This window comes from Typopeltis vanoorti, chromosome 17 (genome assembly GCF_054136105.1).
Source record: "Typopeltis vanoorti isolate ZY-2024b chromosome 17, IOZ_Tvanoo_1.0, whole genome shotgun sequence".
Classification (NCBI taxonomy): Eukaryota; Metazoa; Arthropoda; class Arachnida; order Uropygi; family Thelyphonidae; genus Typopeltis; species Typopeltis vanoorti.
This window is the reverse complement of record NC_143565.1, coordinates 19,298,931-19,320,833: the sequence shown is the minus strand read 5'-3', so window position 1 is coordinate 19,320,833 and position 21,903 is coordinate 19,298,931. Positions and strand designations below refer to the sequence as shown.

Sequence of the window (21,903 nt, the reverse complement as noted above, 5' to 3'; positions counted from 1 at the left end):
TTCATTAAACAGTTGAAATTTATCACAGGCAAAATTAAGTATTTGCTATACTGTAAATGAGCTTTGAGATATAATTAACTCTTTCCTTTTGCACAAGTTATAACTATTCAAACTGTTAGCTGGCATAACTGAATTTTACTTGTGTTAAAGATGAAACATTAGACAAAACAGCTTTTAGCAATTCTTCTTTTAATAATTGAAAGGAAAACATTAAGTATCATTCACTGTCTATTACTTCAGCTTCCACCACATAATTCTATTCAAGTATTCAACAAATTTACTATTAAGAGAAGGAAAGTTTTCAAGTTTAAAAATTATAATGATTGCTGAACAACAGAATTATATAAAATGCTAAACAGACTACAATTAAACATGAAAAAGGCAAGTATTGATGAATAAAGAAAAAATTGTACAGCGGTAGACAAGATACTGTAGTGAGTTATATGAAGAAAAACTAGATTCAGATAGCATTGGGAAACTGACTGAAGAATTGAAGCAGATACCACCACCAGGTAATGAGCATGATATGGACATTTTAAGAGGAGAGGTAGAAAAAGCAATAGGACAGCTAAAACACAACAAGAGTCCTGGTAACGATAACATTACTGGAGAAATTATTAAATATGGTGGTGAAAGTATGGTTACAGAAATGCACCAACTATGTAATATGGTATGGAAAGAAGGGAAAATGCCAGAGGAGTGGGTGAAATCAATATTAGTAACATTATACAAGAAAGGAAATAAGCTAGAATGTAAAAATTATAGAACAATTGCCTTGATAAGTCACCTTGGTAAAGTGATGATGATCATATTGACAGAAAGATTGAGAACACAATTGGAAGCATACCTTGCAGATGAGCAAGCAGGATTTAGGAAGGACAGAACTACAATTCAACAGATTTTGACAATGAGGTTAATAGCAGAGAAAGCTAGGAGAAAAAACAAAAACATATATACTTGCTTTGTTGACTTTCAGAAAGCATTTGACAGTATTGACCAGATAGTGAAATTAGCAGTTCTGGAATCCTATGGAATTGATAAAAAACTAATAGCTATATTAAAAGATGTTTACCAGAATGCAGTTGCAGCAGTTAGAATAGGTGATGATTTGGGGAAATGATTTAAAACAAGCAGAGGTACTAGACAGGGAGACCCAATATCACCAAGCATTTTCATCGCACATTTAGAAAGAGCAATGGATAAAATGAAAGAAGATGCCAACGGAATATCTGTACATGGAATGAGAATTAACAATCTGAGATTTGCAGATGACATTGTTATTATTGAAGACGACGAAAGAGAACTACAAAAAACACTGAAACTGTTAAATGAGGAAGGGAAAAGATTTGGACTTGTTATGAACTTTGAAAAAACAAAGACAATGGTATTTGGTGAGAAGAACATGAAACAACAGATACAAGTGGATGGAACTGATATAGAAAATGTAGAACAATTCACATATTTGGGAAGTAAACTGACTTGGACTGTAAAAAAGAAATAAAGATCAGGATTGCAAAGGGAAGAACAAATCTGAAGGCCATGGATAGCATCTGGAAAAGTAAAGTGATCAGTCTGCAAACAAAACTAAGAGTATTGGAAACATGCATCTTCAGCAGTGTACTGTATGGATCTGAAACATGGTAATAAATAAGGAATCAAGAAAAAGAATTTTGGCATTTGAAAGAACCTGTTACAGGAAGATTCTAAGAATAGGATGGGTACAGAAAATCACCAATGACGAGCTCTATCAGAAGATACAACCAAAACAGAATCTAATGCAGAAGATTATAAAACGGAAGCTGCAATTATTTGGACACATCTGTAGAATGAGTGAGGACTGGAAGATAAAGACATTTATGTTTGGTATTTTGGATGGTTTAAACAGAAGAGGTAGACCATACAGAGAATGGATAGATGATATAAAAGACTGGGTGTACAAAAACTGCGACACTATGCACTGAACAAAGAAAGGTGGAAGAAGATAGTGAAACAGGCATCAGACATCAACAGGCAGTGAGCCTATGATTCGTGATGATGAAACAACAGAATTCAGCCAATTTTTAAATATAAATTGTTTACATTTTTTCCATTCTCTTTATTTATGAAAATAAAGAAGATGGAAAAAAAAAATTCCACTTACTAACTTACATCTCAGTTGTAGTAGTAGCAGTTGGTGTAATCATCTGTATAAGGAAAATATAACCACTACGTATAACAATTCCATTCATTTCAGTTAAAGATGATACAAAAGTGTAATTGCTTCCATCACTGCTTATTTGTGTTCCATTAGCGCAATACCAGATGTCTGCTGGAAGGTAGCCTGTCACTTCTGTGACTCCCTATTATTTAGAGGAGAAAAAAAAACTTGCATAGTATTAATACAGATTTATATGCTAAACTTCTAATGTTAATAATTAATTTCATTTATTCTTAAGCAAGATAAAAATAATTTGATTTTTTGTGCTTTTTTTCATAAAACTTTTTGGGAATTTTCTGACCATAAAACAACTAAAAGTACAAATAAATGGTACACACATTCACCCACCCACACACTCTTCCAATTATCTGAATACCAAATAACCAACCACCACTTAATCTTTTCTTTTAATTAGTTAGCACAACATCTGACTAATGTTACAACACCATGTAACACACATTCAATTAATTGCATCATCCACTAACATCAAATATAACTGTATTCAACCAGAAAATCTATGTAATCAAGAATTGAGAGATTACTGTACATATTTTAGCTATCCTAAAGTTTATCAAATATAGTAACAGAAATTACAAAATAAAAAAGTGAATACATTTTTTATTCATTTTAATAAAACAGCCAGTGTCTATTGATATCTATCCAGAAACATTTATCAGCAAATAATGGGAGCTATCATCATCAAATTGTTGATGTGTACCCTCAAAGGGTGTAAAGGATGCTATAATGTATTACATGAAACTCGACATTATTACAACTTCTGATAAAGGAAAGTTCTGATATCACCTCCCTCTTCACAAATGTACCTCTTAATATCTTGGCTTATTTATCTCAATATTTCAGCTGATACAGCAGATTTATTCAAATTTGTCATATTTTGATATTTCACATGGAAAGAAAAACTTTATAAACAAATGGAAGGAACTGGCATAGGTTTCTCTTCATTCCCAATTTTGGTACGCTGGTTTTTAGAATATTTAAAAAATAGTATACCAGAAAAAAATTTCAACTTCTTTAAAATGATCCATGTGAATCTGTTACATCAATGACATCTCTACTATATGAAAGACAAGGATCAAGTAGTATGGTTATTTCAACAAAAAATCAATTGTTTGCATCCTAGTTTATACTGGAAGGAGAATCACAAGAAGCATTATTCTTAATGGATGTCTCTCTACTTTAATCTACTATAAACCAACTTTCTCTAAGTTGCACACACAATCTTCTACACATCATCCATTTAAAAAATAAAAATTAATTAAATCTCTAGTGTCAAGAGATCACAAAATTTACTCTTCATAAGCAGCTCTAACAAAAAATCTCAATTATCACGGAGACTTCTTTTCTCAATGGTTACAATCCCAAAATAACTCATGAAAATTATCAACAATTTTTCTTCACATCCATCAAATCACATTGAAATTCAGAGAATTCTTATTCCATTATGTTAAAAAAGGTACCTCAGTGTATTGCAAGGGTTCTTAAGAAATTTCAGCCACTATCAAACCTATCAATCAAAGCGATCTGCGATTAACCTCTATGCTGATGCAACCTACCTGCATTAGTCAAACAAGCTGTTCAAATGAAAAATGTACTTCTGAACATTGATGTTGCATCAGATTATTAAACCTTATAAGTCTGGATTAGCCCAGCAAGGAGATGACACTAGTCAAAGGATGATCCTTTAGAACAATACCAAGTTGCTGTACAGAGACTTAAGGATGGGGGGGGGGGATCAGTTGTTGGCTGATGATGCAAAAGGAGAGGGCAATAGTTGATAAAGATGATGTAGATATCCAGCAGGATGATTTAAATAAATTGGCAGTGTGGGCAAAGGACAATGGTTGTCAATTTAATGTTGCAAAATGTGAGGTAACTTTTGCAAAAGTTAACAAAAGAGCTCAGAGTATTACCTGGATGTTGAACACATTGACAAGTGGAAATAGAGAGATTTGGCTAAATGTTTACTACTGTGCAGATTTGTTCACTTGGATTTCTTGGCGATCAGGAAGTGGTGGAGTGGATTCAGAGATGAGTTCATTCAGAGATCAAGCTGTGGAATGCTCCCTATGATGATAGACAGAAAGAGAAGGTGAAACATGATAGAAACGGATAATTTACCAAAGGGATTCTATAAGACTCACACAAAAGAAATTTTTCATACATAAGTGAGAAGAGAACAAGGGGAGGGATTACCCCTAAAGGTTGTGTAAGAGTACTAAGGGTTGTGCAAACTAAGTTCTATACTTGGAAAGTGGTGAATGAATGAGTGGAATGGATTGCCAGAGGTAGTTGTGAGTGCTGCAGTGGTGAATAAGTTTAAGGAGAGGCATGATAGGTGTTGTGTGAATAATGTTTAGTAAGGATCTCCCACAACAAGTCTTTTTATTCCGTGGCAATACTAAATGATATTAGAGAAAGGCTTAAATACAGTTATTTGTAGATGATGCAAGATTGGGGAGTTAGGAGAAATAGAGCAGATGTAGCTTTGCAAGAGGACCTAAATAAACTGTCTGAATGGGCGAGTGTGTGGGGTTGTCAGTTTAATGTTGCAAAGTGTAAGGTTTTAAAATTTGGGAAACAAAGATGGGATGCAGAGTATAGGATTGGTATGGATATTTTGGAAGAGGTGGAGGAGTTGGGGATTGTGGCAAATAGAGACTTGAAATTTTGTAGACATCTTACTAAAATTGTAAGGACACACCAGATTATGGGCATGATGCAGAGAACACCAATATTTAGAAGTAAGGATCCTTTGACTCTATTGTACAAGACTTTGATCAGGAAACATTGATTACTGTGCACAGATTTGGTTGTCAGGTTTTCAAAAGGATAATGAGATGTTGGAAAGGGTTCAGAGACAATTAAGTCAGTTTCTGGACTCTGGAATATGAGGACAGATTGAGAGAATGCAAATTATAGAGCCCAGTGTACATAAGGAAGAAGAGGAGACATGATCAACAGTATTAGTTGGTAAGAAGTAATTACCAAATTAGCATGGATGAGATTTTTCTCATAGAATATCTGGAGATAGGGGGAGAACAAGAAGCAAGAACAAGATGATGAGTAGATATTTTTTGCATGGAGAGTGACGGGTGATTGGAATGCCTTGCCCCTGAGTGTGTTGACCTGTGTGAGAGAGTGGAACATTCCATGATGAGTCTCTCGACTCCATGGAGGTCTGTTGATAATAATAATAAGTATTCTTGTTAGTGGTGGAACCAAAACACATGCTTTTACCCCCTTTTCTTTGAAGTAAGGTCAGAAGAATTGAAAAGGAATTGGCGTTTTTTCATAGAACAATAAATCAGTCTACAGCTGGAAGGAGAATTGCTTCTTTAGCAAGAGACTATACTTTCTTTTGCCATAATATCTGATTTCTTACTACTTTAAAAACAGAATTTTAGCCAATGCTAAGCATCAAATTTCTCATTAAATCAGATCAAATCAAATCAAATCTGATTCCAGATATGTAACTTCAGAGGATGCTATAATAGTAATGTCAACTGAATCATGTAGTACTACCTATCTACCATAGGACTAATTTAAAAAAAAAAAAATCTCAAAATGAATGTTATTAGATGGGACAAAAATACAATCAAATTTTATATTTCAGTCTTCTAAGGCATATCTACATATCATACAGGATACAGCGAAGACGTATCTCGGCCCAATAAGAAAACAAAGAGACCAATGGATATCAGATTCAACATGGGAACTAATCAAAAGAAGGCGGTTGGAAAAACAAAGAGACACAGGGACCGAAGAATACAAGAGATTACATAGAGAAATCAGAAGAGCCATCAAGCAGGACAAGGAAAAGTTCTATACTAATAAATTTGAATAAACAGAGCTCCAGATGAGAAGGCATAATTATCTCATCTCATCTTCTTTATACCCTCTTTTACCTTGCGGTGTTGAGGGTCCATTGATCATCGGACCTTACTCCGTTTACAGGATAAGGTGGTCAGCCCTATGCCCCAGTATATCCTATGGCCTGTAGTGTTAAGTTCTCAAGGCCAGTTTGCCTGCTTTGCGGGATGAAAAACCCCAGAATAAACTGGGGAAAAAACCCTGCTGTCCACGCCCAAGACTGGCTAACTTGGCTATGGCTGAGGAAGATCCTTCAGCTCCTCACGTCACTGATGGGAATCGAACCTAGGACACTCCTTCCCAAGGCATATGGTTGCGAAGCGCATAGCCACTAATCTAACCACGCGGATTTATAAATTAATTAAGGCATAATTATAAAAGGATGTTTTATTTAGTTTGTGACTTAAAGCACAAGTTTAAGCCTAAATTGAATGTCATCAAAGACAGGAACGGATCATTACTAATGATCCGTTCCTGAGAAAAAGAATGAAAGAATACTGTGAGGAACTGTACAGCAGAGTGGATAAAGAAAATGTGGAGTCCTCCCACCAAGAAAATTTTGATTTGGAACCTCCTCCACTTAGGCATGAAGTTGAAAGAGCAGTTAAGCAGCTCAACAGCAATAAGGTCCCAGGTGCAGATGAAATCCCAGCAGAGTTAATTAAGGCCACAGGGGATGGAGGGATAAGAGTGTTTCATAGATTGATTACAAAGATATGGGAGACAGGATCATGGCCTAGAGACTGGAAGAAGTCAGTTTTCATACCACTACACAAGAAAGGTGATATGAAGGCACGCAAGAATTATAGAACTATTAGTTTGATATCTCATGCAAGCAAAATTTTATTAAAGATCATGCTAAATAGGATTGAGGCCAAAGTTGAGGCAGAGATGCCCGAGGAACAAGCAGGTTTTAGGAAAGGTAGGGACACCAGAGATCAGATCCTTTGCCTTAGACAGATCATAGAAAAATATAAAGAATTCAGACTCCCTCTGGTAATGTGTTTCTTAGACTACTCTAAAGCTTTTGACTGTGTTGAGCATGTGAAACTGTGGGAAGTAATGAAAAGAATGGGTTTTCCTCAACACACTATTAGGTTGATAGCCAACTTGTATAAGGAGCAAGAAGCCACAGTAAGAACAGGTGTTGGATTGACTGACTGGCTTCAAGTTGGAAAAGGAGTTAGACAAGGATGTTTATTTTCTCCTCACTTGTTTAGTATATATGCAGAAGACATCATGCGTGAAGCATTGGATGAGCTCAGGACAGGAATTACGATAGGAGGTAGATTGATCAGTAATCTGAGGTACGCTGATGATACAGTACTCCTTTGTAATGACATGGAAGAACTAGGACTCATTCTTGACAAAGTTAACAAGATCAGTAATAACAGAGGACTTCAACTCAATTCTAGCAAGACAAAGATCATGGTTCTCAAAGAAAAAACAAACAGAGAAGCTCTTGAGAAACAAATGTATCTTAATGGAGAAAGAATTGAGGAAGTCGGCAAGTTTGAGTACCTGGGATCCATTATTAATGTGAAGAATTGTTGTTCAGAAGATGTCAGAAAAAAGTTAGGAATGGCTAAAACAACAGTCAGAAACCTGTCTAAAATCTGGAAGGATGGATCTATCTCCATGGGAACAAAATTGAGGATTTTAGATGCAGTTGTTTTTTCCAACAGCGACTTATGGATGCAAGACTTGGAACCTAAAGAAGTCAGATAGGAAACGGATATCTGCTTTTGAGATGTGGTGTTACAGAAGGCTGTTGAGGATATCATATACTGAAGGGCGTACAACAAATGAATGGGTGTTAGAAAAGATTAGTAGAACTTTAAGGCTCCTTAAGGATATTGACAGAAGAAAGTTAAAATATTTTGGACACATAGAAAGGATGGAAGGAGGACTTCTCAGAACAGTAACAGAAGGTAAAGTTCCTGGAAAAAGAGGCAGGGGTAGACCATCAATGAGATGGATGGATGGCGTGTGTGGAGTGACTGATCTTCAGAGAGTTGAGGCTGCCAGAAAAGCAAACAACAGGACTACATGGCGAGGTCTGGTGTGGAACATCATCGAGCATCGGAGTGACCATACGGCATCTGCAGATGCCCAGCGAACATAGAGAGAGAGAAAAGGCATATCTAATCCAAATCCTAATCCAAACTGACAGAAACAGATTCAATTCATATGTTTATGTCTAACCTCAGCCACCCATCCAGCATGACCAGAGTAGATGAGGCCATATAAATAAAGAATATAGTATGTGCCAAAAACTGGGTCGTTTGAAGTAGGGAAAAAAAGAAAAGTTTCAGAACACGAGAGGAGGTAGAAAAATTTTTTTTTTTTTAAGCGCAATTTTTTCACAAATATTTTTTACCATATGGAATAATTATCCATTTTGCTTTGTTTTAGATGGCTGCTTAGGGTAAATGACTTAAATATTTGATTAAAAGTTTTCATCAGCATAGCAATGTCTAGATTAGGTGACCATGGCATTAATACAAATCATCATATTAAATGCAAGACATGAGCAGTCCTTTAAAAATCTGCAAGTTTATTCAAAGAATGCTGCATAGATTTTCTACATTAACCAAATTTTACTAAAGCTGATTCCAAGGGAATTGGGAAATACTTAAAAAAAAAAAAAATATATATATATTTAAATAGAGATGTCACTATCATTTTAAACATAACTTTTTTAATTGATCTGGATCGTTAATTGCTTAGCTTTAGCTGCTGTTGCTCTGATGATGTTAGTGCAACCACAGAGGAATGTTAGCTGTAACGTTTTATAATCGATTTTAAAATTCTTTTCCCTCAAAACATTTATTATCCATTAAATTATTTGTAATAATGTTACACACACAGAAACTAAAAAATAAAGAACAATGTCAAGTGTTCCTTCCTTTCCTCTTAATATCTTTATTTTTCATATGATTCTGATTTCATTTCCTCTAATGTTTCGAAGGACATCCATATTTCTAGTTTATGTATAGAAAGGCTTAGGTATATTGTTGATTATTCATAATAGTGCTGCATGTGATATAAATAACACCAAGAGAGGAAAAATTAATTTACTGAACTTCCTAATATTTCACGGTTTTTCTACCCAGCATCTTCAGAGCACAAATTATAACTGTGATAAGCACACAGGCACTACACTAAATCATTAGAAACAATTATAATACAGTAACCATAGCAAGAATGCAGAGAGATGACAAATATGAGTAAAGTCAGTGTGCACCCTTGTTTTACACATGATTTTATATCAAATGTTTTTTTTTTATCACCTTCAATTCTAACTGCTGACTTACAACTTCTTCCTCTCAACTAACTGCTTGCAATAAAAATCAGAACCTGAAACCCTGAATCCAGATTGTTCTTCAAGTTTCCACAATTTTTTTTAGCTACATTTAAAATAGTTTTCTTGCATAAACCTTACTTGGAAACTCAGTAGCTTTACACACACACACACACACACACACACACACACACACACACACACACACACACACACGTATGTATGTATGCATGCATGCATGTCTGTCTGCGTGGTTAGCTGAGTGGCTATGTGCTTTGCAACCATATGTCTGGGGGAAAAGTGTCCTAGGTTTGATTCCCGTCGACGACGTGAGAAGTTTAAGGACTGCCGGTTTGCCTCCCACGGAGTAGGCAAACCGACCCCATGAACACACTTCGACAGACATGGATACTACCAGGAATAAGGAACAACCAACCTATTCTGCAGGATTATCAGTTACGGAAGCTTATATGGTAAAATGTGTAGGCCTGCTTGAAAGAGTAACATACGATGCCGATGATACACACACATACATATATATTTCTCACTTTGCGAATTTTTATCTTTACAAATTTTTTGGATTGGAATTTTTATTTTCTACACTAAATCATTAGAAACAATTATAATACAGTAACTATGACAAGAACACAAAGAGATGACAAATATGAGTAAAGTTAGTGTGTGAGTAAAGTTAGTTGGAATTTTTATTTTCATGTCTGGGAGTCCCACCAGAACACCTGAGCTTGGTGGTGGAAGATCAGATCAGTGGAAGTTCCTCTTGCAGCTGCTGCCTCCACAACCCAATTAGGAAAGGTGGGCCTTGAAGATGGATGGATGGATTTTTATTTTTAATTGTACATGATGAAGACGATTATGGGCGTGTACTGGGAAAATTACGCAGCATGTAATGACATAATGATCAGTTAGAATGAGCCTTGGCGATGCGAGTGTGTTATTCATAGCTTTTTTCAGTTACACCTGATTTTTTATTTTGTTTCTTTTTAACTATAACTCTTTCACTTTTCCAACAATGTCAGAAAGCAGCAGCAGTGCAAAACCAGAAAATGAGCAAAAGAAACAAAGAAAAGGAATTATATTAGAAAAAAAAAATGAAATAATTACCAGCCATCAAGTGGGTAGCACTGTTAAAAAGCTCTTTCTGGGACATTTTCTCTTGCTGCTTCTACAGTTTGAAAGATAAATTTGAAATTTATCTTTTGAAAGATAAACGCACCATTTGAAAGATAAAGAAAAAATATTTGAAAGTAGTAAAAATGCTCAATCTATGCACTCTACATTAATAAGGAAACAGGCAGTATAATTCCCCATATGGACCTGTTAACTGCTTGGATAAATGACCAAACTCAACGGTTAATCATGTCTATTACCTATGCAATGATTTGCACTAAAGCATTAGCCATTTTTAAAATGCTGAAAGACCAAAAAAGGGAATGCAAAGAGACTTTTGCTGCAAGTAGTGGTGTTTGACTGCTATAAAAAGCGAATTGTTGGCATATCATTAAAGTATAAGGCGAAACTGCAAGCACCAATAATAAGGCAGCAAAATCTTATCCAGAAAAATTAGAAGAAATAATTAAAGAAAGAAATTACTTGCAATTGCAGATTTTTAACATCAATAAGACTGGCCTTTTTTGGAAACAGATGCCTGCAAGAACATACATAGCAAAAGAAGAATCCTCAATGTCAGATTTTAAAGCATCAAAAGATCACATCATTCTACAATTAGGAGGAATTGCTGCTAATGATTGAAAGTTAAAACCCTTATTTGTGCATCGATTAGAAAATCCAAGAAGCTTAAAAGGAATTCATAAAGATACTCTCTGAGTAATATGGAAGGCAAATAAGAAGGCTTGGCTTATGGATTCCCTATTTGAAGATTGGCTTATGCATCACTTCCTGAAGTGAAGCTTTATTGTGAGAAAAAACAAATTCCATTTAAAGTGCTTCTGATAATTGACAACACACCTAGCCATCCCTCATTAGTAGGTTACATTTGGCATAATATAAAAATAGTCTTTTTACCTCCAAATACAATCAATGGATCAGGGAGTGATTGCTACATTTAAAGCACATTATATCAAAGAGATTTTTGAAATGTTAATAGACGCAACTGATAAAGAAGGAAACTTTTCTATCAAAGAGTTTTGGAAGAGACTCAACATTTTAGACACATTTTGGGTAATGCAGAGCACCTGGCATAAAGTTTCCGAAAAAACTATGAAAGAAGTATGGTATAAACTTTACCCTCACTTTAATGATCATTTAAAAGGTTTTGAAGATCCAACAAAGATTGTGAATTCTGAAACTAAAGTGATCTTAGATATGGCTAACCAGTTGTAAATGGAAATTTTGGAAGGTGATGTTAATGATCAATCTCAATCATTAACAATCTCTGCTTCAATCTCACGCTATGGAACTCTCATCCAATGATCTCCTTCCTTGAATTAGAGGAAATAGAAAGAAACAAAGACGAAAAAGACAAAGAAGATAACAAATATGAAGTTCCAACTCGATTTTTCACTTTAAAAGGCCTAGAAGAAGTATTTAAACTTCTCGGAAAAAGCTCAAGCAATCTTTGACTCACAAGATTCAGACATTGAACGATTTAGTAAATTTTCCTACGAAATGCATAATGCTTCTGCTTGCTATCGAGCTATTTTAAAAGAAAAGAAGCAAAAGTCAATGAAGCAGATGACATTTGAGGCCTTCCTTGGGTAAAAAAAAAAAAAAAAGATGCACCGAGATTTCCAACATATCTCCTACTACCTTGACAGCTGCCGATTCGCCCAGTGATATTCTATATCACAATGAGCTAACTTTTTTTTTCAAAGAATCTTTTTTAATTTAAAATTTTTCTTATGTTATTTTTTAAATATGTAAATCTGGCCAGTAAAGTATTTTCTTATCATTTAATATTCATTTTATATTTTATATATTCCTTCTTACAAATGTAACTCTCGCATATAGCATTGTTTCTAAGGCAAATAAACTCCTGGCCTGGTTGGTCGAGTGGTTAGTGTATCCACTCTCCAGCCAAAAGGCTGTGGGTTCGAATCCTGCCGTGGGCATGGATGTTTGTGATTGTCTGTGAAAGTACCAGTGGCGGTAAATGGCATTGGTGTTAAATGATGAAGGTTGGTGGAGTAGTGAGATAAGGAGTTGTAGAGTAGATGCCCTCCCTCGATGAGTCTTTGGACTCCCTGGAGGTGTGATGTAATAATAAAGTTTGTAAAACTCCCGCTTTAAGAACAGTCACCAGGAACCAATTAATTCATAAAGGCAGGAACTACCTGTATATACACACATACCTTTATGAGAGAGAGAGATTGTTCCACAGAATTGAAATGGAAGGAAGGAATGAAAGATGACTGGGAATAGCAGGTTCAGTGAGTATGCAGTCCAAATGTAAAAGGATGTTGAGCAACTGTAACATAGCAGAAATAAGAGGCATAACGAATACTAGTTCTGATGAACAATGGCTATAGAAATATCTGTAGAAGAGGCACAAAGCAGAAACTATCTTCTATGGGAAAGTGACTGAAGAGAGTCAGTAAGAGGTGTCATTTATCAAATGTACTGCTCTTTGTAAATAGCATCAAGAATTTTTTAGGGATGTTTTAGGTGCACCATCCCAAATCTGACCAACAGTATTCCAATGTTAGTCACATTTGGGTTTTATACAGAGTGAGTAACTGTTCAGCAGAGAAGTATCGTCTCAATCAGAAAAGGATGACAAATATTTTGGAAGCTGTCGATGCTACAGAAGTGATATAATTGTGCCATGAAAGGTTCTGAAAGGTGCCATGAAAGAGTCAGTCCAAGAAGTGAAAAATTTGGTTGCGACTGTTGGGCTAAGCATTATCAAAAGTAAGTGGAGAAGATCTGAGGTTTTTTTTACAGGAAAAACAAACGAAACTGTTTTGGAAGCATTGAAGTTAACTAGGTTGTTTCCACCCCAGTCAAAAATACTATGGAGATTGGTATTCAGGGCACTTGTTATAGATGATCCTGAAGCATTCCATATTTGAGCACTGCAAGGCTTATCATATGAGTAGGATGAGTGAAGTGTGCTATCATTAGCAAAACTATAAATAGGATTTGTAGTCAATGAGAGCAGGTTGTTTATAAAAATCAGAAAAAGGGCAGGTGAAATGACAGCCCTGAGGGATACCAGCATTAAAAGGAAAGTCTGAGGAGAGAACATCATCCACCATAACACACAATCAATCTAAGAGAAAATTGGCCATTCATTTATGCAAGGACAAAAGATGGTAACTTGTTGAGAAGCCCTCAATGCGAGACCCTATCAAAAGCTTGGAGATGTCAAGAGCAATGGCACAGGTTTCTCCAAACATCTCCATGGAATGTGTCCAAATGGAAGTGACATAAGCCAGATCTAGAGTGGTGAAATCCATACTGGGGTCACTAATTAGATAGCAGTTCAAGGTGTTAAAGAAGTTACCTGTTGATAACCTTCTCTATTACTTTAACTGAACTGATGTGAGTGCAATAAGTCAATAGCTTGATGGTAAACATTTAGCATGTACATCTCCCACACCAACCTGACATATTTCTCCAGAACCTTCTCCCTCAGACACCTCCAGACTTCTTGCCTTGGAACTCTATCATATGCTTTCTCCAGATCAATAAATGCCATATGTAGCTCCCGTTGTTTCTCTCGAAACTTTTCCATCATCTGCCATAACCCAAAGATAGCATCTGTTGTTAATCTACTAGGCATGAAGCCAAATTGTTCCTTTGCAATCTCCACCTCCTTCCTCAATCTACCATCAAGAACCCTTTCTAGGATATTCATTGTGTGGGACATCAACTTTATTCCTCTGTAATTTTTACAGTCTTGTGCATCCCCTTTACCCTTGTAGATGGGGACAAGATTACTCTCCCTCCATTCCTAGGGTATATTTTCCTGTTGACAAACTTTCATGAACAGGTCCCACAGCAGGTCAATTCCCTCTTCCCCCAGTGCCTTCCATGCCTCTACTGGAATTCTGTCAGGACCCACCAATTTTCCATTCCTCATCCTCTTCATGGATTCCGTCACTTCCACTCTACTGATGTTCTGCACCATCCCCTCAGTAGGCTGCCCATCTCCTCTGTGAGTCCTTGCATTTTCCTCATTCAAAAGTCCCTCAAAGTATATTTTCCATCTGTTTCTTATGTCCACATCCCTCCATAATACTCTTCCTTCAACTCTTTGATCTGCCTCACATATAAGATGTCCTTTGCTGCTTTATTTCTACATTTCGCTAGTTGGTAAATTTTTCTCTGTCCTTCCTTTGTTTCTAATTGATCATACAGATCTTGATATTCCATGGCCTTCGCCTGTGCCACAACTCTCTTGGCTTCTTGCTTTCTCTCTCTGTACACCGCTCTATCCTCTTCCACTTCTGCTTTGCCTTCCTCTTAGCTGTCACTGTCACTTGTACATTATTATTCCACCACCAACCCTCCTTCTGCTCTCTAATCTTTCCAGATGTCTCACCAAGCAACTCAATTGCACAGCTCAGGATTACTTTTGAATTATGTTTCCACCAATCTTGTACACTTTCCAGTCCATCCGAAATCCTCTCTAACACCCTCTCCCTAAAACGATTCCTCACACTCTCCTCTTTTAAGCGAAACCACTTAATTGTCTTCATCCCATGGCATCCAGAGGTTCTTATCTTCGATCTTATTTTGAAGTCAATGCACAGCAGTCGGTGTTGCTGTGCTACTTGATCTGTTGGAATTACTTTACAATTTCTCACAACCTTTAGATGTTTTCTTCTACTCAAAATGTAGTCAATTTGTGAACTGTTGTTACCACTCCTAAATGTTATCAAATGTTCTTCCCTCTTGTAGAAAAACGAGTTCACAATTGCCAAATCAAATGCTACTGCAAAGTCCACAACCCTCTCTCATTCCTGGTTCATCATTCCCACTCCATGACCACTATGCACCCTTTCACAGTCTCTATTCTGTCTTCCTATGTGTCCATTCAAGTCTCCTCAGACAATCACCATCTCATTTTCTTCCAATTCCCTCATTTCTTCATCTAACACGTTCCAGAACTCATCTTTCTCCTCTGCTGTACAACCAACTTGCAGGGCATATACACATAATACGACCACCTGCTCTTTTCCAAGACCCAATTTCATTCGCATGATCCTGTTGTTCCTTCTACTCACTTCCAGTACTTCACCCTTCATTCTGCCAAACACCACAATTCCTACACCATTTCTTCCCTCGTTATTCGCTCCAGAGTAGAACAATTTATATCCATCTCCCAGTTCCTTTGCCTCCCCCCCCCTTCCACCTTGTCTCCTGCACACATAAAATGTCCAACTTCCTCTTCTTCATCATGTCTGCCACCTCTCTCTTCTCCTTCCAGTCATACTTCCAACATTCAGTGTTCCCACTCGCAACATCCTCTCCACCTGATGGGCTCGCTTCTTTAACCACACCTGCCCTTGATGCGGTAGCCCTCGTCCACTTCTCGCAGCTGTAGGGCGATGTGGCTGCACGTCGCTTAAGGCGTCGCCCTAGCCCTTATATCATTTTCTCTTTGACTCATATCATAGTTTGAGCTGGCATTGAAGTTTTCTGACCAGATGCCCTTCCTGACATCAGCCCTCACATTTATCCAGGCTTGGGACCGACCAGCACCTATTGAGGCTAGCTTGCCTCCTTCGGTGGCTGCATAAGAGGAAATGACTTAGCAAGATAGGAAAGACTCACTCCTAGCCCTCGAATACTCTAATAGCATCAGGGGGAAGGAGCAAGGAGAGGAGAAAGAAGCAAAGAAAGAAGAGGAGAGACCAGTCTAGAGAATAACATAACAGATATATATTACATGAAGTAAGGCATACTCCAGCATCTGGTACCTCGGGTTTGCCATGCCCGTACTCACCAAAGTGAGCCCTTGAGGTTATACCACTATGTTTCATAATTTTTCAAATGTTATTCGAAGTTTGGGTTTTTTCTAACTAAAGTAATGATTTCTACTCCTGAATTGCATTCTTTCAATATTTTCTACCAATGTTCAATCACTGATTATCTAATTTAATAATATTTTTGCTGCTCATATTTACTTTTTATATTCTTACAGGTCTTCTCCATGACCTTTGTTTAGCTACTTTGATACACAGTTTTCTTACATTTTCTCTATATTCCAGATGATACCAGATGACTTACTTGACAAAAACTTTCACCATGATTTTTTTTTTTTTTTTCAGGACTGGTCAGAGTCTGCTGGAGTTAAGATTTTTCTTTCCTTGCAAACAGCTTCAGCATGTTTTCTAAGTAGGTCAGTATTTTCCTCCTACTTTGCCACTGTTCTTGCTTTCAAAACTATCACTTTTTCTCCAATATTATTTCAGTTTACATAGTTTATATCTGAGAGTTGTTTGACTGATTCATCTTTTTTTTTTTTTTTTTTTTTTAACTTTTGCACATTTTTATTTTCAACATAATAGTTCTTTTTATTCTGCTCAGAACTAAATGATGAACTCTTTGTCTTTCAAATTCCTGAACAGAAATCCAGCAGGTACTATGACAGCAAGTATTATGAGCTTTGCCTTTTGTTCAAAAATTTTCCCCCAAACATTTCTATAAGCATTGGATTCACTTCTTACTTTGTTCTTCTAGATCTCCAATAATGAATGACTTTTCTTTCTTTTTCTTTATGTCAACAGCCTTTTCAAATGATTTTAAAAAATTCTGCCACTTCTTAATAGAACTTTCTGTGGAACAAGAGGCACAAATAAGTCACTGTTCAATTCCTCATTTCGAAATTTGTTCATCTTACTCTACCTGAAACCAGCTGCCATCCAAACAATTTATCTTCATGTTGAGTATTAAATGCTATAGCTACTCCTTCCTTTACTTGAGCATTACTGTCTGAATATAACATCTTATAGTTATTATTTAGCAGTATCTCCTTTATCTGTCTTCTATGTCTGGATAACATCAATTATGTTGACACTGTACTCTCTATTATTCTACCAGCTCAACTTCTTTTCAATTGATACTTCTTAATCTGATGGCATCCCTATCTTCAATTGTTGATGCTGAGTTTGAGTTTGTTTCGGTAGCTGAATTTTCATATTTTTCAATTTTCACCTTGTCTCCTGTTGGAAAAAAAAAAAAAAAAAACTGCAGGTCCTTATTTAGCTAACTGATTCAGCCAGCATGAAATTTCATCATGTTGTACAATCATTTTGTTTTGGGGTTAAGACAATGCAATTTGGCAGGCTAAGTCTCTTGCTAGCTACTTGTTCATCAGGATCCAGGTGATGAACCTATTAATGGGATGCAGCACACAAAGGTGAGATTGGACATTAGGTCACAAGAACTGGCTGGTTTCCCATATAACTTATGGGAAACCAACAGAGCAATGTCTCTCCTCCCAATTATGTAGCTTTGAACCTTAAGCAATCAATTCTTACTATAACAAATACCATTATGGTGAACTCATACACTTTAACAAATATTCTTTGGTCCTGTGAGTTCACTGTATAGGCATTAATAACAAATCAGGTGTTTATGAAACTCTGTAAAGCTGTTTGAAAGTATACATTCAATGATAATGAATTTGTGGCATTTTTCTATGTGTGATATGAAGAGGCAATATGAAAATAGCATCAAAGTTTATGTTAAACCTTTCCCTCCAAATGAAGATTACTGACAAAATAGAATTTAACTTACAGGCTCTAAAATTGGAATAATCATTAAAGCTGGGCCCAAGAAGAACTGTGTATCTATACTGTATGTATTTTTATCCTTTGGATATCTAAGAAAATAAAGATTTATGCAAGACACTGAAACAACAAAATTTATTATAAATAATTGATCAGTGCAAGAATTTTAGAAAGAAAAGCACTGATAATTGATCTTTTTTAAAATTTTACATAAGATTTAGATCTAAAAATAAATTAATAATTATCCCACTTATTATGCAATATACTATTTGCAATGAGTAATACAGAAATTATCAGATACTTACTCATAAAAAATTGCCCTTGCAACTGTTTCCCCATAGACATGGCTTTTGTAGAAAAGAGTGTACAAGTAGGGCAGAAACATGTATCTCACTGAAAGAGTTATTTTAGCAGCTTTTGTTACTACTGGTCCAAGTGCTACTGGATCCTGATCCTGCAAAGAAGCAAGTTTCATGATTATTAATCATAATAACCAGTAGATTTTACAATGTAAGGAAATAAGTAAAAGAACATTACAACCATATAACAAAGCCAAAATATATACAAATACTTTGATCATTAAAATTGTAAATTGATGGTATGTGTATTACAACTAATAAACTTTTGTTAATGGCATTTTCACTCCAATACATGAAGAGTGTCTTATTGCGGTGGGTAATGCAACTATGATCGCTGCATTACACAGAGCCTCTGTTGCCTGGACTCTGCTCATCACTCTTCATGAAGTACACATGTGGTGGTAACAGAACATAACTAGTGAATTTTAGTGTAGATAAGTACTTTTCAGATTAATAAATAATTAAGATTGATTTTAGTGAAAGTTATAAAACCCTTGTTTAAAATGACTGAGTAACAGAAGAATATAAAACAGAAATACGAACAAGAAATGAGTGCTTAACCAACAATGGGACGATGATTTTAACTGAAATAATGCGAAGGAAATTTGGAAACATTTTATAATGATTTTGAGAATAGGTTTGAAAAACTAAAAAAGTTAAAGCCGTGTTTTGAATTTCTTGTGAATCCTTGTGTGATTGATGTCATCAATGATGGATGCCCTGTTGTTGCACCTTTTACCATGGATGTTGCTTCCATAGAGACAGAGCTTATTGAACTGCAGGAAGATGTGGGTTTGAAACTAGTACATAATTATAAGCTCATCTGTAACTGACTTCTGGAAACAAATTCCAGAAGCAAAGTATCCCAATCTTCAGAAAACTAGCTTCTGACTACTCTCTGGTTTTGAGACAACTTGCTACTGTGAATCGCTCTCTTCTCTGTAATGAAATTTGTCAAGCCAAAACATCATGCTATCCTCACTAACAGCCACCTCACTGAGCTTCCGAGAACAGCTTTGACATCCTACCAGCCACATTTTAAGCTATTAACTGCACAAATGAAGAATCAAGCAAAGCCTTCAACAAGTAGAGATTAAACATATTCTTCTTTGGTGAGTAGTACTATATAGTTGTATTTTTTATTATTTATAAATACAATTGTAAAATAATATTTTCTGCAACTCTTGAACATTCAAAAATGTATTATATGTGGCTCTTATTACCGAAGAACTTGCTCACCCCATGCTATAGAGCTTCATGAACATGACAATCTGAATCGTCTGATCTCAACCTTGAGCACACACTACAAAATAAACTGGAAACAGGTGATCCTCCTGTAATGCAGTTCATACAAATTCACCTTGCTCTTCAAAGATTACTGTTGTACTCTTCTAATATTATATAATTAAATATGCTTATTCCAAACAATCTAAAGAAAGGACTTTGTTGATGTGGGTGGTAGCATTGCTATCAGATTGCTTACCAGTCAAGGTTAGAACTAAGTAGAATATAGCTAATATCAACACAGCAAAATATTAAAAACAATACTTTCCATGTTGACACAATCTCTGAATAAGAATTGGTTTATTTGCACACACCATCTATGTTGATAGTTAACCTTTGTTCTTTTCAATGCTCTGATAATGGTGAATGCCAGTTCACAGTGAAATATTAGCTCAGTGAAGTTAAATTTTAATAAAATATTTTCTGATATTGCATCCATTAAACCTTCATATCAGTAAAATATAATCTGGGCATTAGTAGAATAATGAATACAATTAATTTTATTGATAAAACTGGTTTGGTAGCATAAACCATTATAAAAAAGAAAAATTTTACTGGAAACCTTCATAAAAATATACTACTACAAATAAAGTTCTTTTAATTTTAAAATTGTACATTAGAAATACACTTTTTTCTTTTTAATTTTTTAAAATTATTCCAAATATATTATCGAGAAAGCACATACTATGGTAGAATCTTCATTATGATTTCTGGAAAAAGGATAGAAGGCTCCCAGGGCTGACCATCTTGCACATAGTTCAACTGTTGTATTTCCACCAAATCCACAAATATCAGCTCCAACCAGAGGAATCCCAACCATGTTACAGTTGATAATTGCTTAATAAAAGCAAATATTAAAATGTTAGAATTTTTTTTGTTCTTTAGCCAATGAACTTCAAGATTTCTTTTAAAAGAACAGTGTAACATGCTTTCGGTGCAACTTTTCACTAATTTGTCATGGTTACAGTGAGCTACATGAAAACTAAAACTTCATGATCAAAATAAATGAATTATTCCAGTTTAAATGAGATTTTTTCTAACAAACCTTGTGAATTAATTTCCTAGTTATATGATTTTTTTTTAAAATTATATTGCTTGATATGTTAAACATGAAAATAGCACCTAGAAATGCTTGGCAGAGTTATAACTAGTGGCTCATCTAGCAAGAAGAATTCAGTAACTTGTACTACTACAGTGAAACCTTGATTCATCATTTTCTCAGGGGAATGGAGAACAAAAATGATATACACACAGGAAAACTATGGTACTGGGAAACCATTAAAAATTATAGATAAGAACAATTTAATTATTATTATTCACTGAAATATAGCATATGATACATTACAGTATATTTAAAACACTACTTCTTGCTGAATAAATCCTTGACGTTTATTTTGTGCAAACTTATGCCCAATTTTCAAAGTACATTCATTCTTTGAAAGAATGTACTTTGAATGTAATTTTCAAAGTACATTCTTTCAAAGGCCTAGTACATTTTCACGATCACTCTTACTTTCATCAGTGCTTCAAGTGTCTTGTGCATCACTGTTAACACCAAATAAAACAGTAAGTCTGTTTTGCTTTGTGTCTTGAGTTTTTCCTGCCATGACAACTCTCCTTTGAGAACCAGGGTTCATTAGGAAGCATATTGTAGAAAAGCCTCATCTTATTTGCATTGTAAACATTACATGGTCTGCAGCACTCCAACAAAGATGGCAATATTTTCAGTCATGCTTTGGCTGTCTACTGCAGCACTTTCTCTGACTAACTTCTTGTATACTAGGCCATGATGGTCCTTAAACCTCATTATCCAGCCATTAGATGTAGTGAAATTTTCTACGTTCAGCTGCACTGCAATCATCTTCACCTTTTCACAAAGACTGGTTCCATCAACTGGAATATCCGATACCCATGCCTGCTGGTACCACGTGAAGAGTACATTCCAACTCAGTGAATGTTGACTCCTTACCTGTATTCCTTTTCTACTGGCATTACCACATTTTTCTATCTGCTCTTGGATTTTGTCCTTCTTTGTGAATTATGGAATTTAGTGAGCTTGGAACAAATCCAAGATATTTGGCAATGTCGACATGTTTCTCTGCAGTACAATATTTTCAATCAGTCGTGCAGAGCTCTCACTTGCTTTTT

General features: G+C 35.6%; 1 protein-coding gene across 1 annotated transcript in view; it reads right to left on the bottom strand.

Annotated features, from left to right (window-relative positions):
- Nucleotides 1-21,903, bottom strand: part of LOC150097205 (lysosomal alpha-glucosidase-like) — a 228,191-nt gene that overhangs the window by 71,250 nt on the left and 135,038 nt on the right. Inside the window, exons 11-14 of the mRNA XM_090407621.1 lie at nt 20,441-20,592; nt 18,418-18,566; nt 18,120-18,204; nt 2,149-2,339 (exon numbers count right to left, since the gene is read on the bottom strand). Of these exons, the coding sequence (XP_090263747.1) occupies nt 2,149-2,339; nt 18,120-18,204; nt 18,418-18,566; nt 20,441-20,592 (577 nt within the window). The remainder of the gene's footprint in view (nt 1-2,148; nt 2,340-18,119; nt 18,205-18,417; nt 18,567-20,440; nt 20,593-21,903) is intronic.